At 37.0% G+C, this 20,535-nt stretch overlaps 1 protein-coding gene across 6 annotated transcripts in view; it reads left to right on the top strand.

Annotated features, from left to right (window-relative positions):
- Positions 1-20,535, top strand: part of ADAM22 (ADAM metallopeptidase domain 22) — a 237,541-nt gene that overhangs the window by 174,740 nt on the left and 42,266 nt on the right. For 5 of the 6 annotated variants that reach the window (XM_061198592.1, XM_061198590.1, XM_061198588.1 and 2 more), the window contains exons 15-21: positions 8,231-8,330; positions 10,344-10,415; positions 10,637-10,729; positions 14,483-14,563; positions 17,320-17,370; positions 17,595-17,658; positions 19,652-19,757. In XM_061198592.1, coding sequence (XP_061054575.1) covers positions 8,231-8,330; positions 10,344-10,415; positions 10,637-10,729; positions 14,483-14,563; positions 17,320-17,370; positions 17,595-17,658; positions 19,652-19,757 — 567 coding nt within the window. The remainder of the gene's footprint in view (positions 1-8,230; positions 8,331-10,343; positions 10,416-10,636; positions 10,730-14,482; positions 14,564-17,319; positions 17,371-17,594; positions 17,659-19,651; positions 19,758-20,535) is intronic. The other variant, XM_061198589.1, reaches the window with a different exon arrangement.

Below are 20,535 nucleotides of genomic sequence, written 5' to 3'. Positions count from 1 at the left end.
TACATGTTTACTGTTTTATAAAATTTGGATTATGTTGGATATGACTGTTTATTCATTTTTTACTTAACATTATATAGTCAGCATTTTTCTGAGTCTTCATTCTTTAACACTACCATGATTATTAATAACTACATGGTATTCTATTTTATTAATATATCACAGTTTAGTTAACAGTTTTCTACTATTGAACATTTAGATTATTTTCATGTTATTTGCTACTATAAATTATGCCACCGTAAATATTTTTATTCAGACATCTCTGCACACATAGCAAATCAATTCCTCAAGAAAAATTTCTGAAAGTAAAATTACTAGATTTAAGGATATTTCACATTCTGAAGATTCTTAATGCATAGTTCCAAATTGCTCTATCGCGAGGTTTCTTTTTCTATTGACCCTTGATTATTTTGGGTGGGTATAATTTTTTTTTTTTTTTTTTTTTTGTATTTTGAAACAGTCTGAAACTTGAAGAGTTAGAAGAATAGTTACAAAGAACCTTTTTGTCTCTGAATTGTAAGTTTTTACATGGTGCCTATCACCTCCAAATACCTAACTTTATGTGCATTTCTGCAAACAAAGGCATCTTCCTATAGGACCACAATACAACCAAGAAAATCATCTAATTCTTTTTTTTTTTTTTTTGATTTTAAAGTGTATTTTATTCAATAGTTTTGGTATCTTGCCATGGAGGATACTAGCCCAGCCTAGCAGAAAAGTGCAATATGTATAGCGTATTTTGACATTTTAAAAGTTATATTCCATAACCATTTTGAAATGCTGGGAAAACATAAAAAAAAAATCCCATACAAAGTTAGTTGCATTTAATTCAGTTAATCAGGCATTTTGAAAGCTAATTGATTAAAACACTGTAATATGATTGAAATTTTGTAACATTTTAATGTTATTTTTACTCTATTGTGAAAAGTTTTTTTTTTTTTTTTTTTGGGGGGGGTGAAGTAGAAGAGAATAGCTTTATTGCTTTGCCAGGCAGAGGGGGAGACAGTGAGATCCGGCCCTTGAAAACTGTGTGTTTTTTTTTTTTTTTCACACACACACACACTGTATTTTATTTTTACAAGAGATAGACTGACACCAAGCATTGTACATGGATGACCACAACAAAAACAACAATGATTGCAATTACCAAGCACGAAACACACTCATACTATGTCATAATATTGACATTCAGTCCAGTAATCCTCCACTGTAACAGCTCCTTTACTTTGCAGTGAAAATTGATTTGTATATTTTTTTGCCTCTGAGTCCTTGTGGGATTTTTTGTTATTCAAACAGAAAGTCACAAAAATTATAATCATCCTCATCAGTTCACTCAGTCCCATGTAATTAATTTTTCTTTTTCATCTTGATCTTTTGTTAGCACTTTTATGAATTCATCAGTTTTCCATTAGAGTTCTGAAAATGCTTATTCATTCAGTTCAGCAGTACAGTCAGTTACTAGAAACCTGTACTTGTCAGAGCCTTTTCCATGAATTTCTTGAAGATGAAACCCTTTTATAGGAACATATTTGCAAAAGCATCAGAGTACACCCAGAACTGTCTGTAAATGACAAAAGACTTAAAAATGACCATGGTTAAAGATTTGATGAAAGTTCATAATAATGCAGTTGACAAGAAAATTAGTTATTTCTGAGATATACATTTTAAAGTAATAACTAGGATTATGACTTATAACATTATACCAGAACATATAAGATTTTTAGAAATTTCATGTAATGTCTGAAACATTTATATTAACATATTTCCATACAAATAACCCAATGAAAGTTTAGTATTAGTTGTTTTGTTTGTTGTTTTTTTTATACTGCAGGTTCTTATTAGTCATCAATTTTATACACATCAGTGTATACATGTCAATCCCAATCGCCCAATTCAGCACACCACCATCCCCACCCCACCGCAGTTTTCCCCCCTTGGTGTCCATATGTCTGTTCTCTACATCTGTGTCTCAACTTCTGCCCTGCAAACCGGCTCATCTGTACCATTTTTCTAGGTTCCACATACATGCGTTAATATACGATATTTGTTTTTCTCTTTCTGACTTACTTCACTCTGTATGACAGTCTCTAGATCCCTCCACGTCTCAACAAATGACTCAATTTCGTTCCTTTTTATGGCTGAGTAATATTCCATTGTATAAATGTACCACAACTTCTTTATCCATTCGTCTGTTGATGGGCATTTAGGCTGCTTCCATGACCTGGCTATTGTAAATAGTGCTGCAATGAACATTCGGGTGCATGTGTCTTTTTGAATTACGGTTTTCTCTGGGTATATGCCCAGTAGTGGGATTGCTGGGTCATATGGTAATTCTATTTTTAGTTTTTTAAGGAATCTCCATATTGTTCTCCATAGTGGCTGTATCAATTTACATTCGCACCAACAGTGCAAGAGGGTTCCCTTTTCTCCACACCCTCTCCAGCATTTGTTGTTTGTAGATTTTCTGATGATGCCCATTCTAACTGGTGTGAGGTGATACCTCATTGTAGTTTTGATTTGCATTTCTCTAATAATTAGTGATGTTGAGCATCTTTTCATGTGCTTCGTGGCCGTCTGTATGTCTTCTTTGGAGAAATGTCTAGTTAGGTCTTCTGCCCATTTTTGGATTGGGGTGTTTGTTTCTTTAATATTGAGCTGAATGAGCTGTTCATATATTTTGGAGATTAATCCTTTGTCCGTTGATTCGTTTGCAAATATTTTCTCCCATTCTGAGGCTTGTCTTTTCGTCTTGTTTATGGTTTCCTTTGCTGTGCAAAAGCTTTGAAGTTTCATTAGGTCCCATTTGTTTATTTTTGTTTTTATTTCCATTACTCTAGGAGGTGGATCAAAAAAGATCTTGCTGTGATTTATGTCAAAGAGTGTTCTTCCTATGTTTTCCTCTAAGAGTTTTATAGTGTCCGGTCTTACATTTAGGTCTCTAATCCATTTTGAGTTTATTTTTGTGTATGGTGTTAGGGAGTATTCTAATTTCATTCTTTTACATGTAGCTGTCCAGTTTTCCCAGCACCACTTATTGAAGAGACTGTCTTTTCTCCATTGTATATCTTTGCCTCCTTTGTCATAGATTAGTTGACCATAGGTGCGTGGGTTTATCTCTGGGCTTTCTATCTTGTTCCATTGATCTATGTTTCTGTTTTTGTGCCAGTACCATATTGTCTTGATTACTGTAGCTTTATAGTATAGTCTGAAGTCAGGGAGTCTGATTCCTCCAGCTCCGTTTTTTTCCCTCAAGACTGCTTGGGCTATTCGGGGTCTTTTGTGTCTCCATACAAATTTTAAGATGATTTGTTCTAGTTCCGTAAAAAATGCCATTGGTAATTTGATAGGGATTGCATTGAATCTGTAGATTGCTTTGGGTAGTAGAGTCATTTTCACAATGTTGATTCTTCCAATCCAAGAACATGGTATATCTCTCCATCTGTTGGTATCATCTTTAATTTCTTTCATCAGTGTCTTATAGTTTTCTGCATACAGGTCTTTTGTCTCCCTAGGTAGGTTTATACCTAGGTATTTTATTCTTTTTGTTGGAATGGTAAATGGGAGTGTTTCCATAATTTCTCTTTCAGATTTTTCATCATTAGTGTATAGGAATGCAAGAGATTTCTGTGCATTAATTTTGTATCCTGCAACTTTACCAAATTCATTAATTAGCTCTAGCAGTTTTCTGGTGGCAGTTTTTGGATTCTCTATGTATGGTATCATGTCATCTGCAAACAATGACAGTTTTACTTCTTCTTTTCCAATTTGTATTCCTTTTATTTCTTTTTCTTCTCTGATTGCCGTGGCTAGGACTTCCAGAACTATGTTGAATAATAGTGGTGAGAGTGGACATCCTTGTCTCATTCCTGATCTTAGAGGAAATGCTTTCAGTTTTTCACCATTGAGAATGATGTTTGCTGTGGGTTTGTCATATATGGCCTTTATGATGTTGAGGTAGGTTCCCTCTATGCCCACTTTCTGGAGAGTTTTTATCATAAATGGGTGTTGAATTTTGTCAAAAGTTTTTTCTGCATCTATTGAGATGATCATATGGTTTTTATTCTTCAATTTGTTAATATGGTGTATCACATTGATTGATTTGCATATATTGAAGAATCCTTGCATCCCTGGGATAAATCCCACTTGATCGTGGTGTATGATCCTTTTAATGTGTTGTTGGATTCTGTTTGCTAGTATTTTGTTGAGGATTTTTGCATCTATATTCATCAGTGATATTGGTGTGTAATTTTCTTTTTTTGTAGTGTCTTTGTCTGGTTTTGGTATCAGGGTGATGGTGGCCTCATAGAATGAGTTTGGGAGTGTTCCTTCCTCTGCAATTTTTTGGAAGAGTTTGAGAAGGATAGGTGTTAGCTCTTCTCTAAATGTTTGATAGAATTCACCTGTGAAGCCATCTGGTCCTGGACTTTTGTTTGTTGGAAGATTTTTAATCACAGTTTCAATTTCATTACTTGTTATTGGTCTGTTCATATCTTCTGTTTCTTCCTGGTTCAGTCTTAGAAGGTTATACCTTTCTAAGAATTTGTCCATTTCTTCCAAGTTGTCCATTTTATTGGCATAGAGTTGCTTGTAGTAGTCTCTTAGGATGCTTTGTATTTCTGCGGTGTCTGTTGTAACTCCTCCTTTTTCATTTCTGATTTTATTGATTTGAGTCCTCTCCCACTTTTTCTTGATGAGTCTGGCTAATGGCTTATCGATTTTATCTTCTCCAAGAACCACCTTTTAGTTTTATTGATCTTTGCTATTGTTTTCTTTGTTTCTATTTCATTTATTTCCGCTCTGATCTTTATGATTTCTTTCCTTCTGCTAACTTTGGGTTTTGTTTGTTCTTCTTTCTCTAGTTTCTTCAGGTGTAAGGTTAGATTGTTTACTTGAGATTTTTCTTGTTTCTTAAGGTAGGCTTGTATAGCTATAAACTTCCCTCTTAGAACTGCTTTTGCTGCATCCCATAGGTTTTGGGTCGTCGTGTTTTCATTGTCATTTGTCTCTAGGTATTTTTTGATTTCCTCTTTGATTTCTTCAGTGATCTCTTGGTTATTTAGTAACGTATTGTTTAGCCTCCATGTGTTTGTGTTTTTTACGTTTTTTTCCCTGTAATTCATTTCTAATCTCATAGCGTTGTGGTCAGAAAAGATGCTTGATATGATTTCAATTTTCTTAAATTTACTGAGGCTTGATTTGTGACCCAAGATGTGATCTATCCTGGAGAATGTTCCGTGCACACTTGAGAAGAACGTGTAATCTGCTGTTTTTGGATGGAATGTCCTATAAATATCAATTAAATCTATCTGGTCTATTGTGTCATTTAAAGCTTCTGTTTCCTTATTTATTTTCATTTTGGGTGATCTGTCCATTGGTGTAAGTGAGGTGTTAAAGTCCCCCACTATTACTGTGTTACTGTCAATTTCCTCTTTTATAGCTGTTAGCAGTTGCCTTATGTATTGAGGTGCTCCTATGTTGGGTGCATATATATTTATAATTGTTATATCTTCTTCTTGGATTGATCCCTTGATCATTATGTAGTGTCCTTCCTTGTCTCTTGTAACATTCTTTATTTTAAAGTCTATTTTATCTGATATAAGTATAGCTACTCCAGCTTTCTTTTGATTTCCATTTGCATGGAATATCTTTTTCCATCCCCTCACTTTCAGTCTGTATGTGTCCCTAGGTCTAAAGTGGGTCTCTTGTAGACAGCATATATATGGGTCTTGTTTTTGTATCCATTCAGGAAGCCTGTGTCTTTTGGTTGGAGCATTTAATCCATTCCCGTTTAAGGTAATTATCGATATGTATGTTCCTATGACCATTTTCTTAATTGTTTTGGGTTTGTTTCTGTAGGTCCTTTTCTTCTCTTGTGTTTCCCACTTAGAGAAGTTCCTTTAGCATTTGTTGTAGAGCTGGTTTGGTGGTGCTGAATTCTCTTGGCTTTGGCTTGTCTGTAAAGCTTTTGATTTCTCCATCAAATCTAAATGAGATCCTTGCCGGGTAGAGTCATCTTGGTTGTAGGTTCTTCCCTTTCATCACTTTAAGTATATCATGCCACTCCCTTCTGGCTTGTAGAGTTTCTACTGAGAAATCAGCTGTTAACCTTATGGGAGTTCCCTTGTATGTTATTTGTCGTTTTTCCCTTGCTGCTTTCAAGAATTTTTCTTTGTCTTCAATGTTTGCCACTTTGATTACTATGTGTCTCGGCGTGTTTCTCCTTGGGTTTATCCTGTATGGGACTCTCTGTGCTTCCTGGACTTGGGTGGCTATTTCCTTTCCCCTGTTAGGGAAGTTTTCGACTATAATCTCTTCAAATATTTTCTCGGGTCCTTTCTCTCTCTCTTCTCCTTCTGGGACCCCTATAATGCGAATGTTGTTGCGTTTAATGTTGTCCCAGAGGTCTCTTAGGCTGTCTTCATTTCTTTTCATTCTTTTTTCTTTAGTCTGTTCCGCAGCAATGAATTCCACCATTCTGTCTTCCAGGTCACTTATCCGTTCTTCTGCCTCAGTTATTCTGCTATTGATTCCTTCTAGTGTAGTTTTCATTTCAGTTATTTTATTGGTCATCTCTGTTTGTTTGTTCTTTAATTCTTCTAGGTCTTTGTTAATCATTTCTTGCATCTTCTCAATCTTTGCCTCCATTCTTATTCCGAGGTCCTGGATCATCTTCACTATCATCATTCTGAATTCTTTTTCTGGAAGGTTGCCTATCTCCACTTCATTTAGTTGTTCTTCTGGGGTTTTTTCTTGTTACTTCATCTGGTATATAGCCCTGTGCCTTTTCATCTTGTCTATCTTTCTGTAAATGTGGTTTTTGTTCCACAGGCTGCAGGATTGTAGTTTTTCTTGCTTCTGCTGTCTGCCCTCTGGTGGTTGAGGCTATCTAAGAGGCTTGATGGGAGGCTCTGGTGGTGGGTAGAGCTGACTGTTGCTGTGGCGGTCAGAGCTCCGTAAAACTTTAATCCACTTGACTGTTGATGGGTGGGGCTGGGTTCCCTCCCTGTTGGTTCTTTTGCCTGAGGCAACCCAGGACTGGAGCCTACCTGGGCTCTTTGGTGGGGCTAATGGCAGACTCTGGGAGGGCTCACGCCAAGGAGTACTTCCCAGAACCTCCGCTGCCAGCGTCCTTGTCCCCACGGTGAAACAGAGCCAGCCCCCGCCTCCGCAGGAGACCCTCCAACACTAGCAGGTAGGTCTGGTTCAGTCTCCCCCAGGGTCACTGCTCCTTCCCCCGGGTCCCGATGCACACACTATTCCATGTGCACCCTGCAAGAGTGGGGTCTCTGTTTCCCCCAGTCCTGTCGAAGTCCTGCAATCAATTCCCACTAGGCTTCAAAGTCTGATTCTCTATGAATTCCTCCTCCCGTTGCTGGACCCCCAGGTTGGGAAGCCTGACGTGGGGCTCAGAACCTTCACTCCAGTGGGTGGACTTCTGTGGTATAAGTGTTCGCCAGTCTGTGAGTCACCCACCCAGCAGTTATGGGATTTGATTTTACTCTGATTGCACCCCTCCTACCGTCTCACTGTGGCTTCTCCTCTGTCCTTGGACATGGGGTATCCTCCTTGGTGCGTTCCAGTGTCTTCCTGTCGATGATTGTCCAGCAGCCAGTTGTGATTCTGGTGCTCTCGCAAGAGGGAGTGAGAGCACGTCCTTCTACTCCGCCATCTTGGTTAATCTCCCTCTAATCCTTAGCCCTCATTCAAGATCAGCCCTATGTTTCTACAATGTCATTTTAGCAAACACTTCAGAATCAGGCATCACAGTCAGTTTTTGGTCTCTTCAATCTGGAACAATTCCTCAGTCTTTCTTTGACTGTCATGACTTTGACATGTTCGGAGATTATAGGTCAGTTATTTTGCAGAATGCCCTGCAGTTTGGGTTCCAGCCCAGGTTTAATATTTAGGAAAAACTCATTGTGAAATAAATTATTTCTAACTCTCTTTGATGGAAATTACAGGTACTATAGGTGTGTTTCCTTTGAATGGATATGCAGATAATGAGCAAACCGTAGTTACTATTAGTCACCTAATGAAGAATTTAGAAATGTGCTTATTGAATAAACTCTTATGGATTGAATGCAAATGTTATACATAAGTGGAATTTATTATTTATTTATTCTTTTATTTTTAGGAATAATGTACAATGTTAACAATGTTCAGTTTTAAGACTAATCTACAAACAAGGGAAACTAAAATTGTACCCAGCTGTTGCTTTTCTTCTCTTTTATAGCTATTATCTTCCTAAAAAGTTCACCCAGTGTAGTATTGAAGAGTATCATGACTTCCTGAATAGTGGAGGTGGTGCCTGCCTTTTCAACAAACCTTCTAAGGTAATAAGTGTGATCAGAGTTATTAGTTATTAATCTTTCTAAAGTATTGTAAACACAAATTTTCATTCATTGTGTCTTATAAAAGAAAGCTTGTCAACCTAGCTTATATATACACATTCTAGATACACTAAATATCTGCATTTCTAAGTTGAATTAATCTTGGGCATTTGGGGTTATTCTGATGGGAATAAAAAGCAGGTAGAAATTAGTTTTGCTTTCTGAAAAATGTCCATTTTCTTTTTATATGGCCAAATGAGGATTCAGGGTTAGCTTACAAAAATGGTTTCACTTTGCCTTTCTTTTTTATTTTCTTGATGCATTCCCCCTCCCCTGCCTTTGGATACCGAATCACAATTCATACTGGTAGAAAAGGAGGCCTGTCTCCCCTCTTTACTCCCCACCACTGCCTTTCAGAATGAGCAGTACGATCAAAATTACAATACTTCTCAATATAAAAACTAAGTCTGCTAAAAAGGAGAAGGTCTGTACTTAGACTTTGTCAGAGGCTTTTATAGCTTGCAGAGCATCCTCTGGCTACTGACTAGAAAGCAGGTCTTCTTCATACATTTGGAAGACTTCCCATGTTAAAGAAGAGTGTTTTGTCCTTGGTAATTATGTGAACTATGAAGTGCTTCCCTACCTCACAGTGATACGTGGCATTGCCTTTGTAATCATTTACCTGGTTTCATTCTCTGTGCACTCCAGTGAAATTTAGGAAATTTCATACTGCACTGAAAAGCAAATTGACAATTTTAAGACTCTCTCCAAAAGCTTCAGAAGGGATATTGGAACTAAATTCCTGCTTCCGTAAATGAAAAACAATTCAAGTCTTTTAACCAAACTAATTGATTATTCTGAGCCCAGAGTAAGAGAATAACTGTGTTTTTTTATCTGGATAGTTTTAATTTTGGCTTCAAAGCTGCCTCATTCATTATGATCCTTTCAACTGAAAATGAAATCTAGAGATGAGTTGATTCTTTTGTAGGAGAGGAGGGAGTATTTGAAATTAGGTGGGGACTTTTGTTGTTGTTGTTGCTTTCTTGATTTTTTGTTTGTTTGCTTGCTTTTTCCTTCTAGTTGGTTAAGAAAGTGTGTGTGTGTGCGTGCACGCATGTGGGTGTGTACTCACTTCCATTCTATAATATGTAAACTTGTATTAACTTTTGAATGAATATTATATATCTGGAACATAGCAACTATTTACTATTTACTAATTTTACCTATCACCATAAGATAAATTATACTCAAAAGATAATAAAATCAGCAGAAAGTTAAAAAATATAAAAGTCTCAAAATATACTCTTGTACAGGCCAAAAACTTTTTCCATCTCTGGGGCAAATTATTATTGCTGTTCTCTGCAGAGCTATCTTAATAGGAAGAGTTGTATTTTGTATTAAATAAATCAGTGGATTTATTAATTTTTGTGATGTTTTCCTTATTGTCCATGAAATAACTTTCTGTTTCACAAGGAAATAACAGTTAATAAAGGGCTTTTCATAGGTAATTGAACTTGATCCTCATAACAATTCATTAAGTAGATGGGAAGCTAATATTATTATTATTCCTGTCTTAAATACGAAAACACTTGGGCTCTGAGATGGCAAGCCATTTGCCCAAGATAAGTAGCTGAGCCACAATTTGAATCCAGATGTCTGACTCCAAATCCCTTGCGTCCTGTTTGAAATGAAATTTCAGGAGTCCATCTGGCTTGGTTTTAGTCAATGCCTGGATGATCTTTTATTTTGATGACACTTACCAGACCCTGCTTGATAGGTATGTTATATATGAAAATATGATTAAATATGAAATGGAAACAATATTAGACACTATGTTCTAAAGTTTCCAGTTCTAAAATTCTGAAGTCATACTTTGCAGTTTAGGAAAATAAAAATATATTTTGGAATGACTGACAGATAGGCCAGAAGTGTAGGTGTGGCACCTGTGGTCTCTCCTAAGGTCTTTGGTGTTGACTTTTCTACATTTTAGTGCCCTTTTTGGTTTTCATTCCACAGCTTCTCGATCCTCCTGAGTGTGGCAATGGCTTCATTGAAACTGGAGAGGAGTGTGACTGTGGGACCCCGGCAGTAAGTCTCTGGGTGTTGGGATGATTTCTTTAGGTTGTTCGGGGTTATTCCAGGTTCACACACTGAAACATGAAGAGCAAGTGTTATGCCTAGAAATTTCATAAGATTTGTGGAAGAAAGATGCTTATTGTGAGGCTGTACATTTGTTTTAGAAAATATCCTGGTACTTTCAGGAAAATGACACCATTCTCTGACGTTTTGCAAATGTTTATATTCCTTAGGAATGTGTCCTTGAAGGAGCAGAGTGTTGTAAGAAATGCACCTTGACTCAAGACTCCCAGTGCAGTGATGGTCTTTGTTGTAAAAAGTGCAAGGTAAATAAATGTTGATTAATAACCAGCTGAAAGAAAAGAAGACATATTTGATTAAATTGTTAAGGCTAGGTAAATATAACCAAATAACAATAGTAAGACCTAACATATGTTGAGTGACTAAGTGCCAGGTGCTTTACAGGAGCCTCACAAACTTTGTCAGGAGTAGTTACTGTTTTTATTCCCATCTAACAGATGAGAACACTGAGGCTTGTAGTGATTAAGTAGTTTTCCCTGGGTCTTATACCAAGTAAGTCAGGAGCTAGGGCCTGAATGTTTGTAATCCCCAGAGTCTGTCCTCTCTCTACTGCCTCTCTGAGGAGCATGCACTTTAAATGAAACCATTTAATGTGCTATCATATATATGTAATAACAATAATAAAAATAAAATGTAATATAATTTAAATGAAACTATTTTTTGAATGATGTGTTTCCTTTATTGTAAAGCCAAGTGGATATTCAATAGATCTTTCCTTTCTTGGTGCTCAGCTTGGTATATCTCTTGCATTAGCTGTTGAGGGAACAAAAGAAATCCCTTTAGACATTAAAACACCTTTCATGTGTTGTGCATGAGAGTTTAATGCATTGTTATACACCTTGTCTGTTTTCATCCTCCCAACAGTATCCTATACCTGCCCCCAAATATTTAAGCCTCTACATCAAGACTACAGTTACTTGGGGCTTACCTTGCTCAAAGAAATCTATCTTTTCTCTCTTCTCATATAAAATCTGGTACAATATTCTACATTATTTCTGAGGTTCAATATCTTCCTCTCCCTCAGGTCTGTACATTTTATGGAACCAGAGCCAGGCACTTACACTGTAATTGGTACAGGTCTTCAGTAAATAATTGTTGAATGAATGAATAAATATGCACAGCACTCTCTTACTGATTATTTGCTGATTGACTAACTTCAATGAGTTAAGAGAGGGTGAAATATGAACCTATCATATTAAATACCCTATTGTGTGCCAGAAACTACTAAGCACTTTCAAATTATGTCATTCTATATCCAGGTTTCGTAACCCTGGCACTGTTGACATTTTTGGCCAGATAATTCTTTATTGTGAGGGTGTGTCTTACGTCTTGTAGGATATTTAGCAACATCCCTGACTTCTACCTACTAGTTGCCAGCAGCATCCCTCCAAGTCATGACACCACAATGTCTTCAGACATTGCCAAATGTCCTCTTGTTGAGACTGCTGTCTTAGATAATGCTCATAGCTACACTTTTGGGATGGGCATTATTATCCAGATTTTTCCAATGAGCAATGCCAGTCTCAAGGATGTGAAATAACCTGCATAGGCTCACTCAGCTAGTAAGGAATAAATGTGCAGTTACATCCCAGATTTGCTGGCAGCAATTTCTGTTGTTTCCACTTTACCACTGTGTCTCTGGCAGCATTTTAAGAGAAGCAAAGCACAGGCAGAGATCTCTGAAAGCGCTCTCTAAAAAAGAAAGATTAAACCAAATGTTAAACAGACATTCTTTCATTTTGGCTACCTCAACTGTTTATTCTCTCAGTTTCTCCAGCTGCCTTCCAGGGATCCCCAATCATTTATTTTAATTCTCAGTGTTTTAAGTCTGCCCATCCATAAAATGCATTTAATTACGCCATTTTTTCTTGGATTTATACAATTAGACTCTTTGTGATATAATCATTGAAAGGAACAAGTACAAAATAATAAAATTAAAATATACAATAAAATGGCAGGGTTAACTATCCCAGAATATAAGTTACAACTTTACCAGTCAAGTAAGATCTCTTCTGCCACTTTCTCTACCCCACACCCCGACTCTCATCCCTAAAGGAGTCAGGCAGAAGAGTGAATGGAAAGGAGGGAATGGAAGAACAAGATGAGAAATCATATGTATCTCTGTTTTCTTCTGTATGTATTTATAATAATGTATCTGCTCTGTGCTTTGTGACCACCTAGAGGGGTGGGATAGGGAGGGTGGGAGGGAGGGAGATGCAAGAGGGAAGAGATATGGGAACATATGTCTATGTATAACTGATTCACTTTGTTATAAAGCAGAAACTAACACACCATTGTAAAGCAATTATACTCCAATAAAGATGTTAAAAAAAAAAAAATGTATCTGTAAGTCAGAGTTGGCAAACACTTTCTGTAAAGGGCCAGATAGCAAATAGTTTAGGCTTTGTGGGTTATAAGGTCTCTGTTTCAGTTACTCAACTGTTTCTTTGAAAGCAGCCATCGAAAATACAGAAGTAAATGGGTGTGGCAGTGTTCCAATAAAACTTTATGTATAAAAATAGGTGGCCAACCAAAGTTTGTCCTCAAGCCATAATTTGGGGACTCATTGGTTATTTACTTCTTTCCTCTCTTTCTCCTTTTATTTGTATGTAAATTCCAAGAGGGCAGGGATTTGGGTTGATTTATTTACTGCTTTATCCCAGTACTTAGAACAAGTTCTCCTTTACTATGCTTTCTTTCAGAAGTTTCCTGACAGTTCTTGAACATTTACACTCTCACATAAACTCTACCTTAAATCTGCTCGTACTTCTACCTCAGAAGTTCTAGAATTGTAGCTTGCACCCGTCCCAAGGAGGAAGAGAACCAGAGTATATGAAATTAACTTATCTTGCTTATTTCTTTATTTTTATGGCTTATGTACTCCCACTGAAATGTAAGTTCCTTGCCAGCAGGATTCTTGTGTTTTGTTCACCACTGAGTCTCTAGTGGCTAGAGTCCCTAGCACATTTTAAGTGCCTAGCAAACACTTGGTGAATGAATGAACGAACACAAGTTTTGTTCTGATCTTCTGAAAAATATCTGTTGAACGCCTGATTGCAGTTGGCAGTGTGCTGCTCATGTTCTACGGACAGCAGGAAACTCAAATGCCTGGAGGGTCGTGAACAAGGGAGAGAAGATGAAAGTTGTATGTGGGTGTGTGGGTGTGTGGGTGGGGAGGCATCCCGAATACTGTGTATGTTTGTGTGAGCAGAGATAAAAGCATGGAAAGATCCCACCCCAAATAGAAACATTTTGGAGCAGGAAAGAGAGTGGGATTAAAGAGGGAAGGAGAAGGATGATAGCTTTATAGATCTCTGTTTGTTTTGTTATAATGAATACTCTTGCAATTTATGAATCCAACAAGCATAAAATTTAGTTGTACAACTCCCACACTTACAAAAAATACTTGAGTTGAAAACAGACAAAAAAACTCTCATACACAAATACAAATAATAGAAACATTAAAAAAGGAATAAAAGACCAAGCTATAGATCTGTATAAAAATTAGGCAGGAGAGAAGATGGTAAAGGAAAGCATGGGAGGAAATAGCTTTGCCAGAAAATCTCACTTTTACAATTCAGTGCAAAATGTAACTTCCAAATTCTTGGCTGATGAGGTAAAAAAGAAAAATGTGATAAAGGTGCCAGTAAGAATGAAGGGTAAAGTGTAAATCCAAAAGCTATTTAGAAGGAAGAATTACTAGAACTTGGACTGACTGTCCTTCTGGTACAGATGTACCATCAAGCACATCCTATTTTAACAAGATCTTGTAAGGCTTATGTGTGATGACTATGCAAATTACTTTATATGTGAGAAACTCTTTCTGAGAACAATTAAGTTGACATTTCATGCAGTAACTGTGGTTTTCACAGATTTCCATCTTAAACTAGTTTAAGGTATTCCTATCCAAAAAATATTCATTTTCCTTTTTTTTAAGATGATACTGTGAGAGTTTTTTTCCTTTGATAGCTTTGCACATTGATTTTTGTTCATTTTAGTTTCAGCCTATGGGAACTGTATGCCGTGAAGCAGTAAATGACTGTGATATTCGTGAAACATGCTCAGGAAATTCAAGCCAGGTAATTTACGAATAATTTCTCTAAACCCGATGGGGGAAAAGTAGGAGTATGTTTAATGTGCTGACCCCCAGGTGAAATGGAAATGGACAAGATACTCATGTTTCTCTTTCATGTCAACTCTCACTCTCCTTTTGTTAATTTTTTGGGAATTGAAGTTTCAGTAATCAAAGCTTGAGCAGATGTTCGGCGTGATTTTGTCTTAATGTTGAACTAACTTAAGACTGTATACGTACATGCCTTAACTATTTTGTTTTTGTTTAAAGTAGAGGGTAAAAGGCATTTGCTTTTTGTCTAGCTAGTGAAGGAGGAAACAAAAAGACTCTTTCTCTTCAGCTGGTTGAAGCAGGAGTCAGCCAAGGCAGAGAGACCCACGGGGTATTGGGTTCTGAAAAGGGGCCTGTCTTAACTCTTGTTTATCTGACACAGCTTGCCACTAATAGCTGCTCTTGAATTTAATATCATTTAGTTGTCAATAGGGAAGATAGGGAAGTTGATAAACTTTGGCAGGGGTTCACAGATTTCAGTGTACATGTATATAGGCAGTCCTTACTTTGCATATTAGTGCAGGACCACAAATGACCATGCAAGCTGAAACCATGTAAAGTTATTATAGTAATCAATGGAAAAAGTTACAGTTGTTCTGTGATCTTTAAAAAATGTCAGATGATTAAAAACTCTCTTACTGTTGGTCTTAAATGAATAGGGAAGTGAAAAAAATAAACTAACATTTATTTAGCATATTAAATTAAAACAGAAACACTGAAAATTATAGTATTTTATTTCTTTGTTAAAAAACTTACCAAGAGTAGTTTGAGCTGTGCTTGCCTTCTCCTGGTCATATACCTTATGACGCTTGGTGAGCATCTTTTCTATGCCTTGTTGAATTGCCACACTCCTTTCTAAGTTTATATCAGCTTTTGACATTTTATCCTTTGTGCTTTCAATGTCCTGAAATATCTCCAAGAGATGTGAAGTGGTGAATGGGAAGTTTTTTGCTGAACAGCGGTATCAACATTCCATTCCCATAGTGATTTTTTTCTATCACACCATTTACGTTTGACTTGAATTTCTCTTCCAATGTCATCACTTTTCATTTCTTTGGTGCACTTTCATCTTTGTTGGCCAGTTTCCTCTTTCAACTATTCTATTTTGTAAGGTGTCACATGGTATCACCCAGAGAGAGAGAGGTAACAAGCTACATTCTTTGTTGTCTGTGCATGAACTGAATGAACAGATGCTCAGCGACCAATCACCGACAGACTTTGAAAGAAGTGACTAGATGGGTCATTGACTGTGATGGGCATCTCTTGTTTACCTAGTGATCAGTGGACTGAAGAGCTAGTAGCAAAGTTTGTACTTCATGCAATAACTCACAGTTAATCTGCTGTGGTAACTGAAATTGGAACTGTGTCCTTGGGGTACTGGTGTTGTTTAACAAAACCACGGTGAGTGAAATTCATGCTCCAGTGTGAATGAAATTCATGTAAAATGAAGACTGCCCACATCTTTTTTCTCTAGAGAAGAGGGATTCAGTAGTGGTATATCTACTTTAACCATTAAAAATGCTTTATTTTAAAGGTAGTCATCCTAAGAGATTAAAGATCTTTTGTGTAAAAGTACTTTCCTTTCCTACTATCTAATTAGCATTATGTTTCTAAGCTAACACCTAGTGATGATGGAAATACAGTGAATGGGCTCTGGGAATGAAAGTATATTAGAGCAACTTCTTTGAAATGTGCAGGGATTTTAAAAGAATTCTAAATCCGAAAATGATGTACGTACAAAGATGCTCTTGTTCCATTGGTTGTAACAGCATAAATTGGAGATAACTATAACTAAATATTTTAGTACATTGATTATATGGTTTGTTAGCTCAGGGCAATGTGTTACAGCTATAAAAATGATACCGGCAAAAAAGTTTATTATGACGTGAGGAAACTTGTATGATGAAAGTAAAGGGCTGAAACAGAATATAAAACATTATCTATAACTTGATTACACTTATGTTTAAAAATATCACATTTTGTAGAAAATGGTAGAGGAAAAAAATGTACCAAAATATAAAAAATAGTTGTCTTTGGGTGGTAGGAAAATGAGAGACGTTTGTCTTTAATTTTTCCTACTTTTTTACATTTTCTAACTTCTCAAATGAGTATGTAATTACTATAATGCTAGAAAAGAGGTATAATAAATTTAAAAATTACACTCTGTTTCTATCCACATAAGAATGCTTTACAGTCTTTTCTGCAATTGCTACAAGGAAAGAAAAGGGGGTGGGTGGGCTATAAAGCATGTCTTTTTCTAACATGTCCAAGGTAGACCTTCGCTTGAGAGTCATTTTAAGTGTAAGGGCGATGTTACTTCTCATGGTGAAAAAGAGGAAACCATACCTATTGCTCCATCTGTTGTCATCTTCCTTGCTTTTGTCTTGTGCTCTTGTTTTTCTTGCTCTGAGGAATAGTGTGTCTGTATAAGTTAGCTGAGTCATTGCTGTCAGTTCTTTTTATTTGTAAATAAGGATTTACAAATCAACTACTTCTGCCTCTGGTAGATCCATATTTTTAGGGGAAAGTGCACCAATTGTTGCATTTCCTTTTGATTTCTCTTGATCTTGTTTGTTTTTTATTTTCAGATGGTTTGGGAGACTATCCTATATTATCAGACTTTATTTTTAAAATGAAAATATTTATAAAGGGATTAGCTCATCTTGATATTTTGCTGTGCATTTGGTTCATACTTCTGTTTTCTTTTCCTAGTGTGCCCCCAATATTCATAAGATGGATGGTTATTCATGTGATGGTGTCCAGGTAAGTTACTTCATCTTTACCTAAATGTTTCATGTGTACCAGCATGAAAGAAATACTAAAGTCTTATCAAAGTAGGAAGATCATATTAAACGTTTTGTAATCAACTCTGAAGGTAAAAGGCCTATATAATACTCATCTACTAGTTTTCCTAGTCATATTTACTTTTTCAGTTATCTGACAGAAGGGGACATCGTGTTGCTAATGGGTATGCTTTTCCATTTTAGGGAATTTGCTTTGGAGGAAGATGTAAAACCAGGGATAGACAATGCAAATACATCTGGGGGCAAAGTAAGTAAATAGTATGGCTTGATCCTTTTCAAAGTATGGTATCTGGCCCAAAGACATGTGAGCTGGAAATAATTTTTCAAGTACTTTATGACTAGGGGATTTTCAAAGCCACTGCAGGTCTTAGCAGGGGCACTTTTGTGGAAATTAGAGAAAAGCACCTTCTTTGAGAAGACACAGCTCCATACCTCTTGGCTACCTGGCACTGTCTTTGGACAGAAAGTGCCTTTGCTGACAGGCAGGTAAAGTCCACTCTAGTGCATGCAGCTTGGAGAATAGAGCAAACCTGGGTTTTACTCCTCTTATGCTGTCCTTAGCTGAGTATCCTTAGGCAAAACCCATCAACCACATGGAATGGACATGGACCCTGGATAGGGCACCCTTGGATAAGGACTGTAGCATTTTAGCTAGAATTGCTTTTTCTTCCTTAACTCTCTTTCTTAAACTCCAGCTGGTTTTCCTAGTTATAGGTAAATTTCTGCTGAGGTAGCTCTGCCATATCATAAAGAAATTTTAATGTTATTTCTTTCAAAATTCGTCAGAGTTTCAGAGGGAAACATATAACATTTATATCTAAAATATATTTAACTTGAATGTATATTTAAATGTGATATATTTTCCAGAAGTATTACTGGCCCTTTTGAAAGCAGTTTTTGTTTTAAACTCTTCCAAAAGATGATTTGTATTAGAAAGCAAGCTATAAAGATAATGATAATCCTTAATTGTCACAAACAGTGGCTGTAATCCTTTCGGGAGGGGAAGTGTATGCTCTCTTTGGAACAACTAGAGAAACATGGGGATGGGAGAAAAATTTAGTTATGTAGGTTTATGCCCTGGACAAAGAAATATGGTTTTTGCTTCTTCCCCTTAAGAAAAATTAGTGGCTGACAGCAAGAAGTAGGAAAAGAAACTACCAATATAATTAGTTTAAAATATATCTATATATACATACCGACAGTCATCTTTGATTAGTTTGCAAAAGTTGTTTTGGGGCTTCCCTGGTGGCGCAGTGGTTAAGAATCTGCCTGCCAAGGCAGGGGACACGGGTTCGAGCCCTGGTCCGGGAAGATCCCACATGCCGCGGAGCAACTAAGCCCGTGCGCCACAACTACTGAGCCTGCGCTCTAGAGCCCGCAAGCCACAACTACTGAGCCCACGTGCTGCAACTACTGAAGCCCGCACGCCTAGAGCCCGTGCTCTGCACCAAGAGAAGCCACCGCAATGAGAAGCCTGCGCACCGCAACGAAGAGTAGCCCCCGCTCGCCGCAACTAGAGAAAGCCCGTGTGCAGCAACAAAGACCCAACACAGCCAAAAATAAATAAATAAAATAAATAAATTTTTTTAAAAAAAGTTGTTTTGATCTAGCTCTTGGATGGCTCCATCTATCAACCTTGGCTTTAGCAAAAATAATCCTGACAAAGATGCTGACATGACTTAAAAATGTTATTTGACTTTCAGAGATTTAACCAGAATTCAAGTTTGTTTAAAAGTAGAGTAACATTTTTCGATAGCTGTTAAGAATTAATAAACAAGGTGGAAATACTGCTGTTTCTTGAATCTTTAATTATAGTGCATCACTCTTTTAATAAAATTGTCTTTATGATTCATAAAAGTTGCTGAGTGAGAAATTCGTGCTTTATATTTGGCACTGAGATTAAAGCATTGAGTATTTATTCAATGAAACATTTGGTAGCATCTTCCCCTAATTATTGGCCAAATTCTGAGGAGTGTTGTTCTGAGAACCTATAGCCTGAGTCCTATCAAAGATCTAAATAGATTTGTTTTCCAAGTTTCAAAGGAGCAGTTGTGAAAAATGTACCTGAGTGATGGATGCTTTTGGTATAGGGAACTCTTGTGAACCATAGCTACAATTTTTGGAATTGATAACATTGTAGTGAAGGAGAGTCCTTCGTGGGTGTTTTCCCCTTACTGCAAACATGCTGAACAACTCATGTGGTGTAACTCTCACTGATAGAAAACTCTCTTCCGCTTCAGAGGTGACAGCATCAGACAAATACTGCTATGAGAAACTGAATATTGAAGGCACCGAGAAGGGTAACTGTGGGAAAGACAAAGACACATGGATACAGTGCAACAAACGGTGAGATGGAGAAATTAGCTAGAGTTTATACCTCAGTTGCAGGCACTGCTTTTTGAGCGACCAGGACTTTCCTGTTTTCTGCATCCTGTAAAGCATTCTCTTCACCTCATCTCTTCCCACAGTTCCAGCATTGCCTTTGCAGAAAGCTCCCAAATCTTAACACGCATTCTGACCTCTCCCCTAAGGCTCAGGCCATGCCTATAGCTGCCTCAGGACTTTCTCACCTAGAAGACACCTGTCAGCATCTCAAAGGCAACAAAAATTAAAGCCAACAGAATATGTCCTCAGTGCTGGTAGATTGAATTAACTGGCTCTGACTTTTATAAAGGACTCTTTTTGCCAAAGGTCTTAATATCTCACTGTCCTTCTGTTTAGAAGCCTCAGGGTGATCCCTGATGCCACCTTCCCTCTGGCTCCTTGTCCAAAGGCCAAATCATGTTCATTATTCTCTTTTACTCCTCCACCCTTTGTCTTTAACTCATCCCTTCATTTCTATTTCTATTGTATTACCCCAACTAAGACCTATATCAACTCTTCAACTATTACAAAAGCCTGTTACTAGTTTTCTATGCCAGCAGTCTCTAGCATGCTCCCATCAGAATAATCTTTTCCTGAATCTTTTTGACCATGTCAAAAATTCTTTGTTCAAATTTCACTGGTTCCACATACCTAATTAATAGTAAGAATAATACCCAACATCTATTGAATGCACACTGTGTGTTAAGCACTGTATTACACTTCACATAAACTATATCGTCTAATCTTTATGGCAGTTTGC

This window comes from Eubalaena glacialis, chromosome 8 (genome assembly GCF_028564815.1).
Source record: "Eubalaena glacialis isolate mEubGla1 chromosome 8, mEubGla1.1.hap2.+ XY, whole genome shotgun sequence".
Taxonomy (NCBI): domain Eukaryota; kingdom Metazoa; phylum Chordata; class Mammalia; order Artiodactyla; family Balaenidae; genus Eubalaena; species Eubalaena glacialis.
Note: the sequence above shows the minus strand (reverse complement) of the source record. Positions and strands in the feature narration are given on the sequence as shown.